This window comes from Geospiza fortis, unplaced genomic scaffold, assembly GCF_000277835.1.
Source record: "Geospiza fortis unplaced genomic scaffold, GeoFor_1.0 scaffold40, whole genome shotgun sequence".
Taxonomy (NCBI): Eukaryota; Metazoa; Chordata; class Aves; order Passeriformes; family Thraupidae; genus Geospiza; species Geospiza fortis.
The window spans coordinates 21,967,008-21,982,413 of record NW_005054297.1 but is presented as its reverse complement, the minus strand read 5'-3'; the positions used below and the strand labels follow the sequence as shown (position 1 = coordinate 21,982,413).

The 15,406-nt window shown below is 33.9% G+C and overlaps 1 protein-coding gene across 1 annotated transcript in view; it reads right to left on the bottom strand.

The window, feature by feature from the left end:
* Positions 1-302: 302 nt before the first annotated feature.
* Positions 303-15,406, bottom strand: part of GPM6A (glycoprotein M6A) — a 115,585-nt gene continuing 100,481 nt past the window's right edge. The window contains exons 4-7 of the mRNA XM_005415544.2: positions 11,965-12,118; positions 9,869-9,945; positions 8,498-8,563; positions 303-2,546 (exon numbers count right to left, since the gene is read on the bottom strand). Of these exons, the coding sequence (XP_005415601.1) occupies positions 2,394-2,546; positions 8,498-8,563; positions 9,869-9,945; positions 11,965-12,118 (450 nt within the window). The 3' untranslated portion in view covers positions 303-2,393. The remainder of the gene's footprint in view (positions 2,547-8,497; positions 8,564-9,868; positions 9,946-11,964; positions 12,119-15,406) is intronic.

Sequence of the window (15,406 nt, the reverse complement as noted above, 5' to 3'; positions counted from 1 at the left end):
GAGCTGTTCCAAATGACACTGTAGTAATGGGAATCTTTCCCAATTTTTATTTTGATTGATATGTTAAAAGTATAGCAAGTATGGCTTCTGCTACCTGGCACTTTCTAGACTATGAAACTCTCCTCTTAGAAAACATTTTACTCTCTTAGTCTTAAGATGTATGATTTCTGACACTAAATGCTGATTAGGAGACATATTTAAAGCAGTCTGTGCAATAGCAAGGTCTGTAGGAGAAACAAGCTTCTTCCATTTCTGGTTAGAATGACCTGTCCAATATAGGCAAAGAAAAACTACACAAAGAATTAACAAGAACACAAAGTACACAAGTGTGTTTATTACATTTTGCAAGCACTTTGTTCTACATTTCAAAAACGCCACCATCAAGCTGTTGGCACATTTATGTACAAAACAGATTAATTGTAATGCCTGCTACAAAGCATTCTTTGTGAAAATACAAACTCTAATACCAGAGAAGAGCCAAAAGCATTAACATCATTACATGAGTTTAAAAGACATAGTTTTAAAAATCAGCACAAACATTTTAAGACACAAAACTGAAACACTACAATATAGAGTCCAAAAAGAGGTTCCTAATACTTTTTGCAGAACTGTAATACCGGTACTGCACATTATCAGAAAACTGTTGACCTCGTAGGACAGCTTAAGTGTAAAAAAAAATCCAAACCAAAACTGAAACCCCAAATCAAAAACACAACAAAAAAAACCCCAAAACAAGCAAAAGAAAAGAAAAAGAACTCAACCAACTAATACTACTTAATGCATTATCATGCCACAAGTAACTATAGTATTACCTTCTACTTACTACAAGAATTGTTAAAAATTACTGATGATGCATGACTAGTTATTGTACAAAGAAGAGTTTTACTCAAGAAGTTTTATTAGAAATGCACTTACACTGAGAGAGAATTCACAATGGTCCAATAAGTGCACAAAACTACCTAAGATTTTTAACACTGACAAAAATGTCTTGTCAGGCTACATCACTTTAAAAGACACTTTACAGCATTCTTGTACCATTAGAAATAGGCAAAAAAAAAAAAAATCCACCAAATTTGGTCCAATAATACCAACTTTTCTTAAATAGGGTTTTTTGTTCTGTTTTTGATACAGGTAATTCTTTCAAATCAAGATGACCTATCATTCTGATAACATTTTCATATCAAAATAAAGGTTCAAATATATTACTACACTTTGAAATAATAAGCTCTGTAGTGGTCTTTCACCTTACTTCAACGTAATACAGGTAAACCATTATGTGTAGGAAAGCTAGAAGCCAAGCTATAACATTTATGGAAGTCTCCTTTAATATATCTTTTACAGTTCAGACAGGTGCAATCCATTTAAATTTTTAAAGCAGGTAAAAAGACATCTGACTCGTATGGTCACTGCATTTTTGATATATTACTTTCATAAATGTAGCTAAGCAGTAATTTCTTACATCATCACATGGACAGCTCCAATTTAGCATAACCATCATTGAATTAAAGAGAGATTATTCTGTAGAAAACTATGAATAACTATATCACTTAATTAACAGTTGTCTATATACCATAACTCATTAACAGGTAGCCGTGGTATTGAATTCCTTCAAAAGGCAAGTGGCCATGCATTGTTAGCACCACGGACTGCATGCTCACAATACAAACAGGAATTATCACCCATGGAACTTGAAACAAGAGAATATTCTTTAAAAACATCAATAATACAATGTTAACAAAGATAAGAAGCACTTTTTTCTTTTTTTTCTTTTTTTTCTTTTTTCGCTTTTTTTTTTTATTTTTTTACCCACTATTACAAATTTAGAAATTGCACCTTTGATTGTTTAAAACGTTCTTAGGACCTTCATTCAAGTTGATCAGGGTCCCTCTGGCAGGTTTTCCATATATAAAGGAAAGTCATCAGAATGTTTTCTTTATATATTGTACATCATGTACAATGGTCCCTTTGAAGTATACCTGTAGTTAAAGTAGTTACTGAACTCAAAACTAAAAAGTATAAAAAGCTACTTTTTTTCCAAAAACATATAAGAAACAATGCAAAAGGTGTTATGCATAACACATACAAAGTGATTAAAAAAATCAAACACATAGTTGTATTTGACAATAGTTTAGTATCCTTGACCTATCAGAACTAATTAGCCTAAGGGGATTCAGGAAAGGCTATTTAGGAGCTTTGTGGTATAGAATGGTCACACAAAGTAAGAACTAATTAAGAAACCAAGTGCTAGACAACCAAGAATTGTATATAGGTGATATGTAAGTCACCCAAACTATCTTTTGTGAGAAGCACTTTCAATTGTTTTTAAAATGGTAGGATGGCCTTTAGTTAAACAACAAAGCATTCACATGTTAGGAAGTAAGACAAGGTTTCTTTTATGTATAAGCATTAAGCCGCTCTTTAGAGCGAGTAGAATGAATATCATGCAGCTCTTGTTCCTCCTTTGATTTAATATCCTCATATTTTTGCATTCTGCAAGCATCTTTCACATAGGCCCAGTTGGCAGACAAGACCATGAGATAATGAACCTGTAAGAGAGGTAACACAGCGTTAAGAACCAATAGAGGTATTCAGAATACAGCACGTGTAAACTTGGAGGCTGTAGGTGCTCATCAGCAGGACCTAGGCATTCTTGTGTCAAGAAGTATTATAGAACCATGATGGCAAATTCAGGCTTCATTAACCTTCAGATTATTCATCTCATAGCTGTTACTGTTACTATAACTAGTAGTTGGTAGCAATAGATATAAGGAAAAAATCCCTAAAACCTAAAAAATCCAAATTCCAAACCATCCCCGCGTTATTTTTCAGCTAGTTTGCAAGGATACATGTAAAAATGCCTTCTGGCTAAGTATTTACTGTACACTCTTCCCCACTGAAGAAGTTTTTGTTAAAGTAGTTCTTAACATCAAAATATGCCGTAGACACATCTTATGATTGCATATCTAATACAATTACAGAAAGTTTTTCTTCTTGATTTTTGATTAGGTTAGCATTTTCGTTTCATTTAGCTATGACTTCTTTCAACTACAATTCTAGCTTTGTATTTAATTCACCAATCTGGGGAAAAAATTGTCAATAATTGCAAAATAAGTGCAGTTAGGCAAAATGTGACAAAATTTAGTCGAAAAAAATTTGGATGCCCTGTTTACTCTGTATTCAGTCAGAAAATAAAAGTGTCCCACAAGGATATTCAACTAGTTTGTGCTGGGATACTCTGGACATTTATTCCCTCTCTAGCAGGTTTTTAGACATTTTCTGAGGAGAGCATCTCTTTAATTTATGTTAATCTACTTCCTCAGAAGCAATGCACTATTTTGTGACATCCAAAATATTTACCCCTCTCTAAGAAATCAAGAAATTATACTTGGATTCAGTTAATGGAAAATGGAATAATAATACAAAAAATAATTTAAAAAACCACCTTGAGACTATGCAAATTCTCCTTTTCATGTTGTACTGTTGTACATATGAGTATCTTAGATTCATATCAAATGAATAGATCCATTCTAATATGTTTGGGGTTTTTTCTTTTGGAATATTTGGACATTTTTTTCACAATTGTTTGTTGGCAATTGTTGCTGATTAGTACAGGCAAAAGTACATTTCTTAATCTGGATAATTAAGATAAAGAAAAGCATTCTGAAGCCCCTAAAAAGACTAGATATTTTTGCTACCTTTTTTATCCTTATGTTTTATGTCAAGTTTCCAATTAATCCTTATTTGAGGAATACTATCTGACTTGAGGAGACATAAAAAGAAAGAAGTTGTTCAGAGAATCTGTCCTCTAGCGAAAAAACTAGAGAGTAGTATTTCTACATATCTTTAGTATTTTTTTGGTATCTAGAGGACAACACTAGCAAAGCAATCCATAAACATAGATGTTGGAGATGGCAGCATGTTGTTTGTCACTCTGGAAACTTCTCCAGTCATAATTTAGTACGCAGGAAAAGGAAACACCTTCTATCCTATCTCAGCTCTTCCAAAAGCTTTTACCACGGGTAGTTTCTGGATCAGGCATTTCTAGATCAAGCGGGAGACCCTAATCCTGGATCCCCATTGTACTGAATTAAATGCCTTAAATTCTCTGCAGTAAAACTATTGAGAAAAATCAAAATAAACAGGCTGATAACACTAAAAATTTTGTCATCTCAATTGCAATTTGCACCCAATGAAAACTGGTTCATTGAGTCTGAAATTTCAGTTAAAAATACAGTCTCAACCTCAAACAGATTGCAGACATGAGAATCCTGAATGTTGGGGCTGTCTGAGCAGTGTACTCACATCTTTGTGACCTTTTAAAACATATTGGCCAGAAATCCTTGCAACTGAAGAATGTGTTGAAAATGGAATGATGTAGTCACTTTTTCTTACCTTCACAAAATATTTGGTAATGACCCAGTAAAAAAAAATTTAAGGTTAATGTCTTGCAATTTCACTCAGCATTTTTCTTTGTTAAAAAATAGATTACTTTGAAGGTATATTGGTAACAGTCGGACCTACATTAAACACCCATGTGCCCATCCCTTCCTTATGAAGATACTGAATCAAACTACTGTAATAACTGTTGAAAACTCTGGGAGTTCATATTCAATGTAAGTAGGAAGACTTGCCAGAAAACACCTACCTTAACTAACATAATCTCAAATATATATATATATATATTATCCATGTTTATAATGACATATACATTGAACAGTACCACCACCTTTGGTTTTTATTTTAACACCAAGTTCCTAGATAACATTGCCACACTAAGGAGCTCATTTCTAAGTGGCTGTCTAATTGCATTTCACAATTCCATGACCTGAATAGCCTGAAGCCAGTGGGGCCCTCATCAAGGCTTTCTTAAATTGAAGCCAGGGAGCTTCCACAGTCTGCCTCAGGAGGTTTCAATTACAGACAACATGCAAGGCAGTGCAGGGTCTTTCCATACCTATTCCTGGTATGGAAAGTATGCTTCAGTGTTTAGGAATTGTGGAGTTGGCTATTTGGGGTTTTTTTTGCTTTTTTTTTATTTTTCCATGCAGGACATGTCACTACATCCCCAGGACCCAAGTTTAAATAACTTTAATTGCTCCTTTTACATGCATCTCACAACCTGCAGAAGAGCACAATCATACTGTGGAGAAGAATAGACTGCTTTACATTTCCCTTGTTCCTATTACAGGACAACTGATTGCATCTCCACCTTACAGGACATAATTTCTGTGGAAGTTAAGGCAAAAGAGTTACCAGCTCACATGGTAACTTTTGAGAAAGGAAATTTTTCATCTCATAATTAAGTTTTTCCACAGTGTTTGTGGGGAAACATAACAGCTAGAATGTATACTGGCTTTACAATCAACAGTTGAATGCTAGAGCTTACATTTAAACCTCCTAAAGTCTTCTGTTTCTATCTAATGCAACACTGACAACAGTAAAATTTATAAGTATTATTGTAATGATCTTTTCCGCATGCATTTGTTATCCATTCAGACATAAGAGAGAACAGTACTGCTCAGAATCATATATGGTACTAATTAAATATGATTCAAAACCCTGGTTAGTTTTTTCCATGATATAGACTCTCAAAAAGCATTTACAGCATAAATAATTCTATCAGGTTTTGGTTCTTTTTTCCCCATCTTGCATTGATATAAGAATGATACATTTTCAAAATAAACTCTATGACAGTGTTTTTTGCTGCAAAATGAAACTTTCCCTGATATATACTGTAAAATAGATGAGGTTTTCTATATATCAGTCCTAATATGTAGGACAATTCTCCTTTTGAACCCCAAAAACAACATTCTCCTTTGCAGACTAAAGAGGTATCTAGTGAATTGTGAAAAAAAAAAATCCAACATTCATAAGCAAATCTGAGACCAAGAGGTATGGGGAAATTGTGGTTTGTGATCAAATTATTTGATCACAAGTTTTGCAAGTTTTAACAAGTTTTTATTGGTTATGCAATAAATGACTACTTTTTTTAAAAATATCTTTTTCAAATCCAGTTTCATGAAAAGCATCCTGGGGACAGATGGACTTAACATTTATGAATAAGCTGATTCTTTTGTGAATTTTGTAGAATCATATTGATATTAGAGAGTTTAAGAAATCTTCAGAAATTAAATAGGCTGGCACTTGTAAATCCAGAAGTGAGGATATAGTGGAGTATATTGATGTCATAACTTAAAATGTCATTTCAGGAAACAGATTTTACTAATTCTGTCATTCAACACTGATGTTGCACTACTGTTACTGGCTGGCCATAAATACAATATATTTACCACTTTAGTCAGATGGACTATTCTGGTTTAAAGTAATTGTTTGCAAGAAATGTTTTAAGAGTGCATTATATTAATAAGCTTTTTTGTTTGTAAAAGACTGGTATTTTAATCTAATTTTCCTGTTTAATTTCAGAAACATGTTCTGGATATAAGCAAAGACAAATGTCACCACTTCATATTTGTGATTATTCTTGAAGCAGCACATGTATTGAAGGGCATTGGCTCTCCAATGACTGAAATGACTTCTGCACACTGTTTCTCCCTGCTGATGCATTACCTAATTGTCTCCTAATTTGAGTGTAAGATCTGGAGAAAAAAGATATCTTCTTCCTGGATGAGATACTTAGGACCCCAAATTATTTTTTCCTCCCTTAAATTACTTTTAACTTGGGAAAGTAAACTTTCCTTAAAGGAGAACCTTTTAATGTCTGCATGTCCAACCACAAAATTCTGAGTTTTCCTTTATTTCCCTTGTGTTTGGGGTACTATGTCAAGTGTGAAGCACATGTTTTAGCCTACAGATGTGGTCTGGTATGCTGGTTTTAGACATTACACTATCAAAGAGTGGAATGTGCTAGTCCTTAGGTACCTAACAGATTAGAATGCTAGGCTAAAAACAAACAGCATAGTTAGAAACTTGAAAAAACTGTTGCAAACATTTAATGAAACGTACATCTACCAGCACTGGGACAGTATACCATTTACTAGCACGTAGAACATTAATTTATACTTTTGTTGGAACAGTGTTATCATGTCTGCCCTGTGCATTATAGAATTCAACAGAAAGCACACTTGGAAATGGGTAATCCTTCAAAAACCTGTGAATAAATGTGCACCATCAAAGCGAATTCAAAGGGTGTTTGTGCCTAGTGTAATGCAGCTATGGTATCTTTGATATGCTGAGCTTCAAAGGGACTTTTTAAAAACTTTATTGAAAGTATTATGTATTTAAACTCTGTGACACAATGTATTTACTTAATTAAATTTCACTTAAGATGTGTTATGTTTCATTGAATGTATTTTGGTGGCTATTTGAATTCAAAACTCTGGATTGAAATGCAGAATTTTCATCTGAACAAAATAGCATTTTATGATATCTACTGAATATACTTAAAAATAATCACACAGTGGAAAACTAATGATCTCTTAGATTTAATTTCCTAACACTAATGATATATTATCATAATTGCTATATGGTCACTATTTTTGGAACTATAAGCAGAAAAATTTCAGTTTGAAAAAACAATTAAATTATTGTTATTAATTGCATTCTACAATTACACTTACTATTTGTGGCCTTGAAACAAAAAACTACGCTGAAAATACATATTTTTCATTTAGCTATCTTCACTGTTTGCAGGGTGTCATGTAATAATGAAAAAATGGCAGATAAAAAACAGAAAATATCATTGATGTAAGAGGAGTACTAGCTTCATTGAATATTTTCTGAATGTACTTTATTATAGATGTAATTATAAGGATAAAAAAACAAATCATGGCCCTATGATCCATAAAAAATTACTAGTATAAGCAGTATATAGGAATCACCACCGCTAACACTTTTGAAAGCATCAGAACGAAGTAACAGTCACTTTTAATTTCCCATTCCAGCATGCATAATGCAAACCTACACCAGTAGAGAATTGTGAGTCTAAAAATATCTTTATGCTTAAGCAAATGCAGCAGACAAAAGATGGAAGAGCAGGGCACTAGCTCACATACTTTTTTCTCAGTGGAACATTCTCATTGACAAAATGTCAAAATGTAAAGTGATCTTCATTATAAAGGAGCAGAAAAATTAGTCCTGACAGAAAAATCAACACATTCATATATATTCACAGAACTGACAAAAAGATTCTGCTCCTAAAATAGCAGTGTGGTAAGCCTATGAATACCCAGAAAGGCAGAGATCATAAAAGTATAATACTATGGTTACAAAATAGACATGTGAATTCAGACACTTGTCTGAAGACAGCAAGAGAACAGTGAAAATTCTCAGCATGTACTTAAAGGTGTTTTTTTCAATTCAAAAAAGTAATAATGATATTTATTAAAAAAAAAGAATAAAAGAAAGAGAGTATTGAATTATGGAACAGTATTTTAATAATAGCTTTGAGTGATAGTATGGAAAATGAACAGCTGATCCTAAGTCAGAACCAGAAGGTATCAGCAATTCAGATGAGGCAGAGAGGGGTATGGTAGCTTACCATAGCAATGACTGCTGCTCCAGCTCCAGCAAGTGCCACAATGAACAAGTGGAATGTCATGTTTAGCTGCAAAGGGAGGCAAAGAAAAGGACTTCCATGGTTGTACAGCAAACAAAAAATGAACAAAAATTCACACTAACATAGAACAAATAATTAGCTTCCTGGTGCCACCCTTCCACAAAAGTAATGAATAGCAATATTTTTCCAAGAGATTGATATCACTACATGTCATTGTGCTTGTGCTTGTTTTGTTACAATGTTCATGTCAGGGAAAAAGCAAAACTATTTAAATATACAGCATTTGCATAATAAAATATTAAGAAAATTAATTATTTAAAATAAACACTCCAGTAAATTTTGAGAGTTTTGTTTGGGTTTTTTTTATTCTACAATACTACAATACTAGCTTACAATAATTATGTTTGTGGCGGCTTCTCCAGTGGCAGAGACAACCTAAGAAACCCCATTTTCCCTTCATTAACTGTAGTTTTCCATTCTCATATATTGATCCACTTTCCTCTCAAATTTATTCATAATGATATAATATAAACCAGGTTACTTACATAATTCAAATTAAACATCATCCTCACCTCACTCCAAACCAAATTATTACATTTGCTTTTAATGTCATTGACCTGGTTTATGCAGCAGCCACAGAGAGTCAACTGCACCACAAGAACTAATTTTGGAAGATGGTTTTGGTGTAAGGGAGGACTGTGTACCTTCCCTCTAAGATTGATTCAACCATAGTAAGACCCAGTAAAACACTTAGCATATGTTGACCCTTCTGGCTTCAGAGGGATCAACATTTTAGCCTCTCTTTGTTCTAGGCAGATTTAATTTTGTTTGTCCTGTCTTCATCCTTATCATTTAAAAACAAAACCAGAACCCTCAACTGCACTGAAACAGGTGGCATTTGCCCAAGGGAAAAACTACAAAGAAAAATGTACTAAGAGTTACTATCGTAATGTTCAACAAGGTTTGGCCAAATCCATTTGCAATCTTTACTCTCCTGTCACAAGAGTAGTACAAAGCCCTTCAACCAGTGATTCATTATATGGACCTATTCACTGTGCAGCAGAGGCATTGGCTTCCAAAAACATCTCAGTAACAAAGAAAAAGATACTGGAACTATTAAAAAAATCCAAACAAACAAACCACAAGCACATTTAGAAAACAAATGGGAGAAATTGCACTGACTAAATTTGATAAAAGACTAGGAAAACTACTTGCTTGACTGTGTTTTTCACTGTGATTTATTTCATCTCCATAGCTAGAATTAGACCATTAACAGTAAGAAAACATATACCAGCTACTTCCTGCTACAACATATATCATGGATTTGCCAAAAATACTATGATATTTATTTACCTCATTAGAGTCACACATCTTGATGAAACTTTCTGACGAAGTGCAAACCTTCTTTTCCTCTCCAATAGTTACAATACCTGGGGAAGAATAAATATTCATATTATTTGGAATTCCTGGTACATGAGAAAAGTTAAGAACTTATTTTAACAATGATATCTGGGTTTTGTTGACAATCAGGAGTTTGGAGCAACTCTCCTATGAAGACAAGATGAGGCAGCTGGAATTGCAGAGCCTGGAGAAGAGAAGGTTTTGGGGAGACCTTATAGCAGCCTTCCAGGACTAAAAGGGTCTGTCAAGAGAGCTGGAGAGGGACTTTATACAAAGGCATGTGCAATAGAACGAGGGTAACAGCTTGAACTCAAAGAGGATAAGTTTAGGTTAGATGTAAGGAAGAAATTCCTTATTATGAGGGTGTTGAGGCACTGGAACATGTTTCCCTGAAAAATGGTGGACATTCCATCCCTGGAATTGTTGAAGGACAGGTTGGATGGGGTCCTGAGCAACCTGATCTAGAGGAATGTCTCCCTGCCCCAATGGCAAGAGGTTGGAACTTGTCTTTAAGATGTCTTTCAACCATTCGAGGATTCTATTCTATTTCAGCCAGCACAAAACACATGATCTATTTGGTAAAAGCCCTAGTAAGAAACATGTAGGTAACAATTATTCTGCCATTTTTGAAGATATCTTTATTCCCGATTTTGAGCAGCACAACGATTAAAGAACCAGAAATTATTTGCAACCAGTTTATACACTTCAAATGTTCACAAACCTTCTCTACCCTCATGTGGAAAAATGTGCTGTATATTGGTTTCAAACATATTGATCTGGTATAAAGCTTCTTCCACAAGTTATAAAAAAGCATTACACAAATTTATACTTTATTCAGCAGCAATAAGTAGAATCTGCTACCTCGCTTCCTTTAGCTAGTGTCCAGATACTAAATCAAAAACTAGCTTGAAGAAAATACTGCAATTAACTCAGTTACCATGAAAAATGGTTCTTTCCTAACATCAATCAGTTTTTTGCACTGAATCCACAGTAAAAAGGTACGTTCACAGAATACACACCGTACATATTAGTGTTCTGTGAGCATCCTAAATAGAAATAATGAAAAAATAGTCATGAATATTAACAAAATAAAAGGTCATAGAAAGAAAAACAATACACTTGATGGGATCTATACGGATAACAGCTTTTTAAACTCACCTGCCATGCTGTGTAGGGTAAAAAAACAAACAATAAAAAAACCCCAAATTTCCTTCCCTCTCATGAAAGAAAAATGTCAAATATTTTATTTCAGGTTAATTGAAACGTTTACTATTATAGAAACCATTTTCTTGCAAAAGGAAATGGCCAAGGAAACAAAAGGAAAGATAAGAAACTGTCTGCTGAGATTATGATTGCTCAAAGCTCTGTGGGTTGAGTAATCACTAAGACCATAACATGTAGAATCAAACTAGTCTTGTAGAAGGATTGAATTACCATCACCAACACAAGAATTCTCAGATATTTTAAGATCACAAATTTCTTTCTACCCAAATTTCACATTCTCTCAAAACACACATAAGGGCATATCCCCACATTGTTCTAACCTCCAGCATTCAGGCTTTAGCCCCACTCCCTCTCTCTCTTTCAACCACTTTCTTGAGTGTTACTATCAGTATTGTTGGTCCTCATCAAGGTTTTTGAAAGCAATTAATCTTGTGTCCCAATTCACCTCTGCAGAGACAGCTGATACCCTAGGATCTCACATCTCCAAGCCAGTGTCCTACCACAAAATTAAAAGTCATTCTCCAGATAGATGACTAATTAAGCATTTTAGACAAGTTACAGCTATTTCTGAAGAGACTAAGCCAAAGCCCTATGTCGATTTTCATTACTCTGGGAAGATTGACAAGGTTGACTCAGTTTTTGTCAGGACGGGCAATGCAGTTCATCTTTTATGCACTATTTAGACTAGTGGGTAAAAGGGCAGGGAGAGACACTTAATAATTGCTTCAGAAATGCTGAACAGTTCATTTCAGACACATGGAAGCAAAGTAGTGGAATGCTTTCTTTTGTGAAATCTTTTCATTTAGTGCTTTTTATTTACATACCATACTGGCGAAGATCCAAGCAGAGATTAGCTCCGTCCACTACGGTGGCATTTCGGCAAATGGTCCACAGGTTGAAGTACATGTAAACAGGCAGAGAAGTGAAAGCTGTAACTCCAAGCCAGGCCAACATAAAGATGTATGTCAACATAATAAACTGCAATAAAAAAAGGAAAAGCAAAACCAGAGGTAAGTCAAAATGGAACTGATTCACCATTGGAAAAAAAGAAAAAACAGAAAAGTAACTAATACATCTATGATTGGCTTTCTCTGCATCTGTCCTTATTTAATTTACAGTTTTGGTCAGATAATCCATTAATGATCAAGTCAAAATGATGCCAGAGCACTAACATGATGTTTCTGAAGAACAAGAATTATGCTTCCAGAAGTGCAAGCTAACTCCATGTTCCTCTCACTCTGGTGCCAACGGTGGATGCAAAGCAGCGTACCTGAAGAACAGACAGCTGCATGCTTTGTGAAACATATCTGCCCCTTTCCCTCATCACCGCTACTCCATAGGTAGGACAAGAGGCCCTATGGTTGTGTCTTCCACTGCCAATCATGAAATCAAAAATTAAAATTAAATACTGCAGACTTTGCTTGCTTTTGTTTTAAAATTAGGCTCTTAATAAAAATGAGCCTTTATCTATGACTGCCACAAAACCTCACTGGCAAATCCATTTGGCATTGAACAAATGAGAGTATATTTTTTGCCATTCTGTTATTGCACTCATACATATTTGGGATCTACAAGCAAATTCATCGTGCAGAAATAAAAGTAAGCAAATGTACTATAAATATGTAAACATGCTACCTTGCTGCTCCTTTGCTGGCCTGACACCACTGGGAAACACACTTATTAATAAGAAACCATCTTTTCATTTTATGCTGTGGAAAGGATATGAAGAGGCTACAGGGTAAAATGGGGAAATCAGTTTCTAAATATTGAATCAAAATAGCCCCAGTATTTGTCGGCTTCGGAAATGCTGATGAATCTAAACACTTTACTGGAAACAAAATATTTCATCACACTAATATCACACTAATATTTTTCTAGCGGCTTACCTCAGAAAACTATTGGCTGTGAGAATAAGAAATATTTTTGAAAGCTGAATAAACTGATCAAATATCTGCTAAAAATTAAACCTTAAAGAGCAAATAAGGGGAAAATGGATGATATTTTCATTTTCATTTTGGTTTTGGTTTTGTTTTTTTAATGCAAGATCTCTCAATTCAGATAATACAGGAAAAAGCCTAATATATGTACAGATTTTAGTTATGGAAATCAAATAAGGCCAGAATCTAAAAAGTTGTAAATGGTACTAAAATTGTAACAGAGTGGCTTATCCACATTGACCTGATCAGGAAAAGCAATCCAAAACAACAAAAGGTCTAAATTTTAAATGAGATACCTTTATTGTGTTGAAGTTATGTGATGGATTTTCTTAAGCAATATTAAAGAGACCTTAATTTGATTTACTTTAACTCACTTCCAAGTATTATTAAATAAAAGTAATTTTAATTTTGAGGAAATTTATTTACATAGGGATTTAATGTAGTTTAATTAATCCAGTCTAAAATTTATTTCAGATTAATTTTCGTGATTGTCTCTAGGTAAATGAGACTTATAGCAGTAGTTTGAAAAGCTGTTTAATACTTTTGATATCAGCTTTCTATCCTTTTTTGAGTTAGTTCTCCATGCTTCAATACTCATACTTTACATCCATGCTTACCAGTTTGAGGGTTAAAAACTGTTTTAACTTTTTCCTCAACATCCAACTAGTTTAAAAGAAAACCTGATGTGTCTAATTTACACATAATGATTCCTAAAAATGCATTCATGCAGGTAACAGCTGTTTTCCTTACAAAATTTTCCCAATAACCCACTTGCTACAAACCCAGCTGGTAATATAGAGAAAGTGATAGCAAAATAAATATGCACCCTTGGATACTGCTTTAGACATTTCCATGAGCCAGCTGCCTTATATATTGGAAATTCTATCCCATGTATTGCATAAAAAAATAGTTAACACAAGTAAATACTGTTCTGTACGTGCTCCTTTTTCTGTTGTTGTTGTTATTGGTTTTTTACTGTTTTCTTTTTTTTTTTCTGTATTATAGTGTTAAAGTTAATGAAGAAATATCTGTCCTCACCCCAGGCACACACTTACAAATAATTACTCGGAAAATTTCATAGAAATGTAGATTCAGGCATATGAATTCCCAACTAAATTGCTATGTCTGATCTTAATTTATTATCAAGCCAAAGAGTCGCACGCATTTTTTTCTAAGGCAGGAATACTAAATAAGAAAGAAGACTGTCTTTGTATAGACTTTAAATTCTCATTTATTCTAGAAGTGTTTTAAAAGTATACCAGCCTTCTAGACTATATTCTTATCTTGACAAAAACAAGTGAGTCTGAAGTCATACTTGTGGTCCTTCTAGAATTTGTGAAATAAACAATACTTAATGAATTTAGTATCTGTCTCAATGTAGCACATACATATAATTTAATGAAGTACTAGATCTTTTAAATTAGTTACATCACTGAAATGTAATAACTGTTTTTATGACTGGGCTCCATATAGATTTGAGAACCTTCCTGTTTTGTGATAAACACCAAATGGAGAAAAAAAGATAGGCCTTACCATGAGCATTACAAATTCTTTTTTATATCTATTTATTTTCTGATCTGTAGTAATGATAAGCCTACTCAAAAATTTCAGCTCAGATGATACAAAGCACTAGGATAGCAAAGATGGGGGAAACAGAGCTTATTAGCCTCTAAAAAATCTGCCTTGGGCATAAAATGGTAGTAGAAATCTGTCATATGATAGCTGCTGTGAGTCACAAGAGCTGCCTTCTCAGAGAGAACTGTCTGCTTGTTATGGAACAGATTCTCTTTAAAAACATGAATCTGATTGGTTGAGTATCTCAGAAAAATTGCTCAAATGATGATTCCATTTTAAAAACGGAATGAAGAAAAGGAAGAAGAGGTGCTTTCAGGTGAAGAGCCAATGGCCAATGATATACCTAATTTCATGTCATAACACCAAGAGCACCAAGAAGACAGAAAAAATACAGAAGTTTTCTTTGTTTATGTAAGAATAACTAAAATACAAAACTTCAAGTTAAACCATATGGTAATTATGAGTTATACCTGGAAGCTGCTATCACTGATATCAGTGAAGCAAACCGCAGAAATGTGGTCTGGGCAGTAATACACTTCTTGCTATAAGAGCAGTAAAAAAAGTTTAACTTTGTACAGCAAATTAGCTTCTAGCAATAGCAGGTGGTAGCTTCTTTTTATAATTGAATGAAATTATTAATTATTTGATTTTTAAAAAAGCAAAGAGAAGACTAAAGTCTTTTTCAGATAATTTTCTCTGCTATTACAACCTTCCCTCTTTGCTCAAGAGAACTTACAAGGAATGCTTAAGGAGC